The sequence below is a fragment of the Gallus gallus genome, chromosome 9, assembly GCF_016699485.2.
Source record: "Gallus gallus isolate bGalGal1 chromosome 9, bGalGal1.mat.broiler.GRCg7b, whole genome shotgun sequence".
Taxonomy (NCBI): domain Eukaryota; kingdom Metazoa; phylum Chordata; class Aves; order Galliformes; family Phasianidae; genus Gallus; species Gallus gallus.
In genome coordinates this window covers 6545651-6557266 of record NC_052540.1, presented here as the reverse complement: position 1 = coordinate 6557266, position 11616 = coordinate 6545651, and the positions used below count along the sequence as shown (strand labels likewise).

Genomic DNA, 11616 nt, shown 5'->3' with positions numbered 1-11616 from the left:
TGGTTCAAAAAGAAGACTGAAATTTGAAACCAGGGGACCAGCATCTGCTCATCATAAGCCTGACTTGGCTTCCTCTCTGCTGCTCACCCCTTTGAAGGCGGTCAGACTTCCTCAAGGAAGAAATCATTTTATCACTATTAGTGCCAACCTTCCCAGCTTCTAAACCTGCGGAGTTCTTTTTCAGATCACTCGGATTACCAAATTGTTTGGAGTTGCCAAGTTCAGCAGCCCCATAAAAGTGGGACGACACTGAACTTACCCAGCAGCTGGCCCTGGAGCCTCTAGCATTTTAGTTACCTCCCACCCATGCACGCAGATGTGCACCCACACATATGCACTGTGGTTACTTCCTTAACAGGCTTTGGACATTGTCTGTCCCATAGCTGGTCCTGGATCCTTGGACTGTGACTATACCAACCTGGTATTTCCAATACACACTGCCACACATACACACAGAACATGTCCCTCCAATTGATGACATCTGAGACATGCAGGCCTCTGTGACTTTACATCATAGGGCGCTCCACATACGCATACAGAACAATCCCTTCCATCCAAGAAAATGATTAGAAATGGAGTTTAACGTGTTTACAGGACAGACTGTGGTGATCAGGCACAGAGCGCAACCAAATAAGTATAATGCCTTGCAGCCTCTTCTCGGGCAGCTAACTCTTTTTATCCCCTTAACTCTCCATTTTCTTATGCTTGTTCTTCCTCAGACAACCTTGATTCCTCCTTTTTGGTGCATCCCACAAGCCTTGTATAATCCAAAGCTGCTCCTCCCCTGCACCTTGTAATGAATCCCATACCTGAAGTAGGCAATAACACCCCTTGGGAAGCAAGGTGACCCAGAGAGGCTCTCCCACTGACTCACAGTTTCCCACCTAGACAACTGGGCTGGTCCCTCTCCTGTGTCAGTCCCTGGGAGTAACTGGAGCTCTGCTTCGCTGAGCTGGGGTTCCTCATCCATCATTGTTGCTCTGTGATCCTCTGTGTCCATGGAAATGAGCCCTTTATTACATAACCTAACAAATAACCTGACTACAGTGAGAAAGGGGTTGCATCCAGAGACCTTGGCACAACATGCATATTAAATTCTGGAATCTGTAGCTTGAATCACACCTGCTGTCTTCTCTTCTGCATTCCTTCCCTTTCTCTTTTCGATGAAAGACACTGCTTTTTTTTCCAACGCAGATGTGAACACTGCAGAATAAAGAATATCTAACTAATATGCAGAATAAAGAATATCTAAAGAGCCTTGTACCAAGACAAGGTTTTGGTATACTTAAAGCAGCCTCCTGTTCTACCTGCTGCAGGGCAGACTCATGAGAGAATAAGCAAAAGAGATGGAGGGCATATTTCCTATTTCAACTACTCCTTCTTTTATCTTGTTTGTCCCATTTTGGAAGGGCCTTCCACAGCAACACCTTCAGCACTTCAGCTCCCTCCCCCCCTCTTCCATCCCCCAAGTTTCCCAGCGACCATTTTTGAATGACATCTTAAGGACTGAAACATATATGTATTATTATTGTTTCCCTCTACAAAAATAACTGTCTTCAAATGAAGTCCAGAATGCTTTACATTTCAGATGACATGACTTTTATTACTGCTTTTCTTCTGAATTTTAGTAAAATTTTAAGTGCTTATAACAATGATTTTTGTCAGGGCAATCCAAATGAATAGCTTAAAAGTAGAGCGAAGTCACTTTTGAATATGGCTATCCAGGATTTTGGAAACAAAGGCCTTATCCTTTTTTGTTTCCAGTCTGAAGGAACAACAGCATGAGCAGTCCTCAGTTCCTGTGCTGTGAGTGGAGGCCTGGGTAAACCAGCAGCCCTTGTAAGGGGCTGTGCCAGCAGTCAAGGGAGAAAAATCACAGTAGCACACTCAGCAATTAATTGTTCATATGCAGAACAGACTGCATTTCAGTTGTATGATGTCTTCAAGCTTATCAGAGAAACAGAGATTACTTCATTTTGATTTGTTTTCATTCTTTAAAGTTTATAAAGTTAGCTGTAATGCTGAGAAATGAAGGGGGGAAAATGAGGTATTTGCATGCTTGCTTCAGTTATAACAGTTGAACTACATGGAAGAAGGAATTGAAAAGTTCTGTCACTCAGTAAAGTCATTAAACAGTTTACCACCTTGGAAATTTAAAAGAATGCAATATTAATTTTCCTGAGGTGTGTTCTGATTTGCTGCATCCCATCACATGTTTATAAGATGCTAGCTGCTGTTGTTGCCTTTTAAAAGGAATTGCCACAGTAATTTCCAGTGTTCAGAAGCAGTATTCATTACTGAGCCTAAATCCACAATACTGTTTCATTCAAGAAGATCAGAGAAAATCTAACCTGCTCTTTGCAAGGTTTTTCTTTCTTTTTTTCTTATTTCTGAATGGCTTTAAACTTTAGTTCTCTGCAGAAAGAGTCCAAATACTGTCAAGATCAGTTGTGCTTCCAAGGCAATAGCTGAACTGATACTGACTATGCGATTCAAAGCCTGTCATATCTCAGCTACTTGAAAAACTGACATAGTATACACATATAGCATGGCTCCTTTCATGTGGAAAAGGGGAAGAAATCAAGCCACAAGGCCAGCAAACTCCCAGAGACAGAGCCAGCAAACTGTCAGGGAAACATTCTGCTTTATAATTCCATATACTATCAGCTTTATTAACTTCAAAACTTGCTCTGCTGAAAAGAGTAGAACTGAACTTGGTGCATAGGACAGCAAAGCTGCAGTGACCTGGAGAATACACTTATGCTCAGCAACATGAAATCCTTCAAAATAGGTTTCACAGTTATCATTATCCCCACTTCACCTCACAAGATTGTGAGCACTGGCTGTAAATTAATAATCATTCACTTACACTGTGGAAGATGAGGTCTCTCTCAGTTTGCAGGATGGAAATCATCAGCAGCATAATTGTTAACATTGCTTTTCCACAACACTGCAATTCCAAAGTAAAGGCACATTTTTTTCCTCAGTTAATTCACACTAAATCATTTCTGTGCAACAGAAGAACACCATGAGAGGGCACCCTATTTCTTTATTTTCCTTAGCTCGCAGAATGCATTTTTCAAAGAGAATCTTCTTTCTGTGCCATTTTACATGCAAATAGTTTGCATTTAACTGCCTTCTTGGGCACTCCCAAATACAAACATGAAATAGGCAGCTCAAATAAAACCATTTGACATTCCCAATGTTCAAACAGCATTTGAAACCAAAGCTGTTCTACCTACCAGAACTGAAAGAAGTAGAGGGCAAAAAATGAGACTGCACATCAGCACTGCACTGAGATATATGTAAGCTGAATTTTATAAGGAAAAACATGACACATTTAAACCCAGCTACAAGTACTCAATGTTTAAACACTAGTTTCTAAATACTGCATTCAACACACAAAACATCCCAGCCCTACACCAATTTAAAGGCAACAACAGGATCTCAAACAGCATTCCTTGAAGCAGCAGCATTTATTTCTGCTGTTTGATAAAACCTCGGAATTGCTCAGATCAAGGTTTCCTATTTGAAAGGTCTAATTCATCAATCCATCCCCAACAGAGAGCGTGTTCATCAGTTCTAGGGTATGCCTTTCTCCACTGCCCAGGTAGATCTATGACTCAAATTCAAAATAAATCTACCCTCAGGTGCCAATTTAATCATAAATTAAGTCAAATTTTAAAACCTTGTAGTTGAGTTTGACAATGCAGTTGGCTCACCATTTTGTTTCCATAACTAACTCAGGAAGTTGCACACAGGATCTCAGCCCCGCAGCTCTTTCTCTTTGGTCTTCCAGTAGCATTAGAGCTGTATCAAGTCTTTCAGAAGAGCATATAATCATAAACTGTGCATATACAGAAGACTAATTAGCTTGCTTTCCTTTTCCTCCCCACACACATTAATAAAAAAACCAGACAGACATAAAATACCAATAATAGGCACATGGTAATGTTTTCTGCATTTCTGCATGATTCCTGTGAATGGTCACTGAAGATCATTAGAACTCCAACAGCTATCACTCTGCAGAGCAAACTACTGAAGAACTCTTTGGACTATCTGGCACTTATTTTAGACAAATGGTCTAGTTCACCTAATTAATAAAAAGTGAGCTCAGCTTTCACATTTTGTCTTCCCGATTGCCCTCCAGCACACAAACACATGTGACAACTAACAGAGCAGATCCCTTAGGCTGAAAGAAAACTTTTTCAGCAGTTACACAATCTAATCTGATATTGATGAAGTGTTTACCTGCCCCCTCTCAGATTTGGAACAGGGACACATGAAGTGAACCAATGCAGAAGTTATTAAAGCAACAAGCAGCTTAACAAAATACACTTAGGTTTGCTACTGCTAACAACTAAGGAAGTCAAAATAAATGTAACACACAAATTCACAAAGAGTCCCTACATTTTTATTTAAAGAAATACGTTCAAATGCAGCACTGAAAACAGAGAGTGGAATATCAACAGTTAGAGAACCTATGCTTAATTTTGTGTTTTGTTTTGTTTTTTTATAAACTAGCACCACTGAGTCACGAGTCACAGACTACATTATTTCTAGATGTGTAAAAAACCCATCCCCCCAGAATTATAAAATTTCTATAATTTCTATTAAAAACTGATTTTCAATTTACTATTCCTAAAGAGATGAAAACAGTTTGAATACAAGTTCTCATACCTACACACTGCTCAAGTTACCCATAAAAGACAGTTTATTCTCAAGTCTGTACATCCCAATCAAGGGAAAAATGTCTGAAAGTCAGCCTTTCACAGCTCTTTACAAACTTAAGTATGAAAGATCTACTGTGCCATAAATTCACACAGTGCAGTAGGTACACAAGTCTGATCATACAAAATAAGAGCTTCCTAGCCCATAAAAATACTAAAATCAACTACAAAATTCTTAGTGTTTAGTCAAGCTGTCTCAAGCAGCCACTATATCAAATTCCAAAAATGCTGATTTGTTTATAGCACAGCATCTTGAGCATGTTTACAATGGGAAAAAGCCCAACACCTCACTGTAAAACTGATTTATAATCCTAATTTCCCATTCAGATGTAGTGGTAATATTAGCATTTGTTATCTATTTTAATATAACAAGACCATTACATATTTGTAGATTGTGTTTGTATTGTTCAAAGTGCTAAAAGTGCAGTCAGAGAATAGAGTTTTGCACACATTTTCCAGTACACCCTTCTCTGGCACAGGCAACATAAGTAAGCATCTGTAGGTCTGTGAGGTCAGAAAGGCACACACTCATTTGTACATGCTCAGGTATAGTCAAGCACTTTGCTTTAAAGTCCTGTTCCTAAATATTAAAATGCTTTCTGAGTAGGGAGCATCCAGAATATCCTACAAGCAGATGTCTGGCTTTTTATAAATATCCTGATACAGCTGCTTACATGATTACAAGATGATGGTGAAAAAAGAATGCTTTGTTTTTAAACTCATGGTGTGCAAGTATTGCTCTGGAATATAGGGAAATGAAATCAGAGCTCTCTCACCCTATCAAGCAAAGTCCAACATTACAGTAGCTCACATGGTTTATCAATTCATGACAGTTAACACAGACAAAATACTTCCTCAGTATCTGTTCTTCTACTGGAGACCATCTACAGTTTGAATGAAAGTGAAACTGAAGAACGTTCCAAGCAATATCATTTGTCAAGAAACAACAGAACTGAAATGCACCTCAACCAGAATACAGACTTTCACCTACACAGAAGTTAACAGCTTCACTTTCCTTCCCTACAGTGGTCTTCTATGGCATGCATCATAATAACTAGTGCTGTTAAAAACTAAGAACATATCCCTCTTAACAAAGCTGACAAATTTTTCTAGCGGGCACATTGGCTTGCTGGAACGTTTATAATAATCCTTGCAAAATGAGGTCTGGAATGTGACATCAGCACCATTATACAGGATGCGGATAAAGTGTTCTTTGGGTCTCTTCCCATCCTGCCACAGCTCAAAAACTAATCTGGCAGCAAATCGTGGAAATCTGGCCTCTGTAATGCCCAAGGCACTAAGAACAGGTGACAGTGTGACATCATGTGCAGAGTGAAGAACAAATATTTCTTCTTTCTTGCCTTCTGCAATTCGCTGAAACCGATTAACAGTCTGGTTGAGGAGAGGGTGAGTAGCCAACAGTGCGTACAGGAAATAAAGTTTCTTTTCCTGTCTCTCTCTCTCATCCTCCAACTGATGTCTTTTGATTACTTTGAAGTGTTCCATACCAATGCAGCCAGTTTTGGTACAGGGGAAACTGACATTGTGGCAAAAATAGCACAAGAGAGAATCTATTGGGTTAGAAGCTCTCAGCTGCCTGGTAGGAATGCCAACAATCTTTGCCATATCCACATATATTTTCTCCAGATCATTGTTCTTCACCCGTAAGCTGTACTGCCTGCGCTGTTCCTCTTCTAGGTAGTGGTTCCGCATAGGACAGTCACAGCTTCCAGAACAAAAAATGGTGCTCCACTGATGCCTCATATTAATTTTTTTCCAGTCAAAATCTGGCAAAAAGGTGTAGAGCAGCGCCAGCGCACTCTGCAGGGTTCGGCTCTTTCCTGTTGTCTCCAAGTAGAGCTGTTTTGCTGTCCAGTCATTCAGAAGCAGTTTATGTTTGTTTATATAAGTTTCTCGCAATAGTTGTCCATTTCGCAAGTGCTGTACAACACCTGAAAGAGATTTGTGGCTTTTTAATTTTTTTAAGAAGGTACAACACATGATTATAATCTCCTTCATTTTGGAGGGGAAAAAAAAAAAAAGAAATACAGCTAGCAGTCTTACTGTTAAAAGCTCTGTTAAAAACTATGAACTGCAAAACTGAGCCTCACCTATTCTTGAATCATAGAATGGCCTGGGCTGAAAAGGACCACAATGATCATCTAGTTTCAACCCCCTTGCTACGTGTAGGGTCACCAGCCACCAGGCCAGACTGCGCAGAGCCACATCCGGCCTGGCCTTGAATGCCTCCAGGGATGGGGCATCCACAGCCTCCTTGGGCAACCTGTTCCAGTGCGTCACCACCCTCTGTGTGAAAAACTTCCTCCCAATATCTAACCTAAGCCTCCCCTGTCTCAGTTTAAGACCATTCCCCCTTGTCCCATCACTATCCATCCTTGTAAACGGCCATTCCCCTCCTATATATATGCTCCCTTCAAGTACTGGGAAGGCCACAATGAGGTCTCCCCAGAGCCTTCTCTTCTCCAAGCTAAACAAGCCCAGTCCCCTCAACCTTTCCTCACAGGAGAGATGCTCCAGCCCCCTGATCAGCTTAGTGGCCCTCCCCTGGACCCACTCAAAGAGCTCCACATCCTTCCTGTACTGGGGGCCCCAGGCCTGGATGCAGTACTCCAGATGGGGCCTCACAAGAGCCAAATAGAGGAGGACAATCACCTCCCTCTCCCTGCTGGCCACCCCTGTTTTAATGCAGCCCAGAACACAGTTGGCCTTCTGGGTTGCAAAAACATGCTGCTGGCTTATGTCCAGCTTCTTGTCTACCAGGCCCCTCCCAAGTCCTTGTCTGTAGGGCTGCTCTCAAGGAGATCGTCCCCCAGTTCATAGAAATACCTGGGATTGCCCTGACCCAAGTGCAGCACCCTGCACTTGGCCTTATTGAACCTCATTTGGTTCACATAGGCCCACTTCTCCAGCCTGTCCAGGTCCCTCTCATAGCTTCTCTTTCTTTCAGCATATCGACTACACCACTCAGCTTGGTGTCATCTGCAAACTTGCTGAGGGTGCACTTGATGCCATCGTCTATGCTATTGACGAAGATGTTGAAGAGCATGTCCCTGAGGGACACCGCTTGTGACTGGCCTCCACCCTGACACAAATGAGATACTTGCCGTTTTTTCAGTAACTCTCAGATTTTGGGAGCTAAGTTGAGACACAAATAGAAAAAGCTAGTTTTACACAATTAGTTTAAAACATTAGTCATTTAATATTGTTCTTGAGACTAGAAATATGGGACTGAATGGGTCTAACATTATTATAAAAATAGGATTGTTATCAATGTGGATCCAGACGTTACCTGAGTCAGGTTTCCAGACCAATTGTGAATGCTGTGCTCTCTGCTCATTTACGGTAGCCAGAAAAACTACCAGCAGTGAGGATAATGAATACACTGAATGTAAATTAGCATGTAAACTCACAAAACCAGTCTGGAAGTGAGGAAATCACATCAGGCTTCCTCATCTTCCGTCAGAAAGTAGAATCCCAGATTGGCTTAGATTGGAAGCAACCTTAAAGATCTAGCTCCAAATGCCTCCCATAGGCAGGGTTAAGCTGTCAAATCACTTGATAATGTTCACACTAATGCTTTGGCTTTATTTAGCTGGATAGGAAGAAGCCATGTATCCTTCTCCCACACCAACTCCAGAATCCACCTTACTTACATTATCCTCTGTCAGCAGCCAGACAGGCACAAACCCTTGACTAACTTGAACATTTTAATAACTTGCTACAAGCAGGAGGAGTCACAAACACTAGCTCAGTCACAAACTGTGCAGTGATAAATCCAGTTTCACATGCAACCTGCAGCATCAGTAAGAGTCCTTGGTAATCTGGCAAGAACTTTCCTGAGACCACTTTGGAAGACTTGACACTGTTGCCTAACACAAGTATATCTTCTGATGAGGCACAAGAACATGAGAATTCCACAGAATTTTTTGAATCAAAAATATAGGAAATTGGCACCATACTAATACAATGACTTTGACTTCAACTTCAGTTCAGCTGGTTACTCTGAACAAAAAATACAATTCCAAGAGCTGTGGAACCTCTAAAAAAATGTTTCTTACAAACATTTTTCTCTCTCCTTATCTTTTGTTCCCCTCATTATTTCCTACTGTTTGTTGACAGCCCTCTTATTACCACTTCAACCCCGCACTGCCTCCACCTTCCCTCTCCAACCCTAAAATCCCTTGTCTATTTCTAATAGTCTGCAATGCCTCAGCACCACAATACTCTAAGCTCTCCAAATACTTTCTTCTACATACTCATATCCCTGACTGCAGCACTTTAAGTTACTTCCCATCTCTCCTGCTTTTCTGGTATATATGAGCTACAAATTCACTAGAAGAGCTCAGCAGACTCTCTCTGTGTCAGCATTGTTGAAATCTCAAAACTTTGTTTGTTTAGAATTTAATTGCTGGTATTTCTACATGTTCTTCCAATAACTAGCTCAACAGAAGCGATAGATAAGAAATAGGGGGGGAAGGGGGAAAAAGCAAAACTGTATAAAGCATCAGATATTTCAAAGATGTTCTACTTTGATAATATAAACAAATGTGTTACATCTGAATCTTCTTGAAGTAGACTCAGCAGTTCTTTTACAGGTGAAAACTAGCAACTAACTGATTGCTCTTCAGTTCCAGAGCCTTTCTGAATCACAAACTAACCAACAAGAAAGTACCAAATCTTCCTCTGAAGGACTGCAATTTTCCACAGTGTCATTTTTCACAAGGGGTAACAAAGCAATTTTGTGGTTTGGAACATCAATTAAAGTTGTTCTAACTTAAAAACAAAGTTGAAAGAGATGCCAAGGGTCATTGACCTCTAACAGAATGCAGGCAGGCTATAGAAAAATGCTCAGTTTCTTAGACTGATACCACTTTTGTCGCAGAGAGTTCAATACTTGACTCCTATCCTAGCAAAACCAATGTATGACCAATATGATGATTTTCCCAAAGAAAATCATTTATTAAGAAAAATAAAGCATATGTTTTCAAGCAGATTGTGTTAAGAGAGCAGAGGAAAATGTAAAGCTGCTATGGAAACTTACCAGTCTGTGTAAGCTCTCCCATTTCACAAAGAGAATGACTAGGGTAACGAGGCAGGCTGCTTAGGGTACCATCCATTTGGGCTGCAGACCCTTTGGACATGTGCTTAATGAAAGCTTCCAGCTGAGGATGAGAAGGTTTCCTAGAGAGGCAAAACAAAATGTGAAAACTTCCCAAAGTATACAGAAAAACAGCTCAAGAAAATGAAATATTCTGTCAGCTCAAAAATTTCACGGTGACGTTACTTCCCACTGACATCTGCCCTTACTCAAGATTTCTGCAGGCATGCAAAAGAAATCCTACTTATTTAATACCAAAGAGCTGTAGGAAACCGATGTTTTGGCACATTAAAATTATGATATCTTTCATAAAATAATTTCCAAGGTTTTTTTTTTCTGTTTGCTTGTTTTGTTTTTGTTTTTTTAATGCAATGGTACTGCTGTGATTTTTTTTTTCTAATTAAATCCTTTCAGAAAAGAAAAAATCTCTCTAACTTCTGCAGTCCTACTGCACTTTAACAACACTGTCGAAGGGACTAAGAATCTAAAAGGGATCAGCTAACCACTGTGTTAGGTAGAGATCTTGTGGGAATTCTGAACTGTTGTAATGTAAATTGCTGTCTACAGACCTAGACTTAACTTCAAATTTCCTCAGGCTGCATATCAAATAGCACAGGTAGCTCACGGCATCTGCAAAGCAGCACCCAACGACTTCACTGAAATCAGAGCCCATTGCTTTGGGTATTGTACTATTACTAAGAAATAAAGGGTCCAACACTGCCAGACACCTTACATGGGTAAAACTAAAGCAAACTGCATTGTGTCTCAGGTTAAGGAAAAAATATATTTAAACAACATTTAATATATCTAATTCATGCAGGCTCTACAGCTGAGAAAACATTAGAAAAAACTAGAGATTATACACAGAGATGAATCTGAGGAAATATCAATACAAAAATGTCCATTTTATTCAACCTTGCTGAATGTATACTGTACCAAAAGCAATAACTAGAATGGCCCACATGATCAGACTGCATTACACAAATGTAACTTTAAGTCCTTACTGCAGGTGTGAATATCATTACACTAATGGTAATAAATTTTAAAATCAAAATACACTGCAAATCATTATGCAAGCACTACTACATATAGCACCTTTCCTTTATTGGTCAAAATTGTCTCTTAGCAAAGCACATAGACTTACAAGACACAGACTTATCACACAGCACAACTAATTTCTGCATTGTCTCACAGTATTTGCTAAAAGAATGTTAGGAGAAAAACAAATATTCGCCCCTTTGAAAATGCTTCCTTCACACCATACAAGATGCAGACCTCTAATTCTAGAATAGCTGGGGTCTTCACTAATTTGACACTTCAGCAATGACCCAAGGAACCTAGGAACACAAGGAACCAAGAAACCTCTGCACCTTTGCAAGTGCCCCAGAGGAGCATGGCACGTAATCACCACAACGCTCTTGGCAGTACAATGCAGCAGTGTGACCACTTTATCTTTTTTGTACACATACAGAGACCCGTGACAAAAAGCTGGCTAGCCCAACCCAAGTCAACTACTGCAGAGCTCCATAGTCTTTCCCTGAGAAGACTGGATTTTTTTCCTCCATATTTGAGTTTACTGATTTTAATGTGTAAGTAATAACAATTGACTGTAAATATCCCCATGATGCAAGGAAAGAATACAAATAGAAAAAAGATACAAGCAAAAAATTTGAGGTTAACTCATTGAAACAGAACTCAAGTCAATGAATGTTTAGACTCAGTTCATTGTTGTATGGATGTGCTGAAAATAACATGTACTAAAAAAGA

At 40.2% G+C, this 11616-nt stretch overlaps 1 protein-coding gene across 18 annotated transcripts in view; it reads right to left on the bottom strand.

Annotated features, from left to right (window-relative positions):
- Window positions 1-4392: 4392 nt before the first annotated feature.
- PXYLP1 (2-phosphoxylose phosphatase 1) overlaps window positions 4393-11616 on the bottom strand; it is a 100463-nt gene continuing 93239 nt past the window's right edge. For all 18 annotated transcript variants that reach the window (XM_046898583.1, XM_025153780.3, XM_015277038.4 and 15 more), the window contains 2 exons: window positions 9793-9932; window positions 4393-6682 (listed from right to left, as the gene is read on the bottom strand). In XM_046898583.1, the coding sequence (XP_046754539.1) occupies window positions 5751-6682; window positions 9793-9932 (1072 nt within the window). In that variant the 3' untranslated portion in view covers window positions 4393-5750. The remainder of the gene's footprint in view (window positions 6683-9792; window positions 9933-11616) is intronic.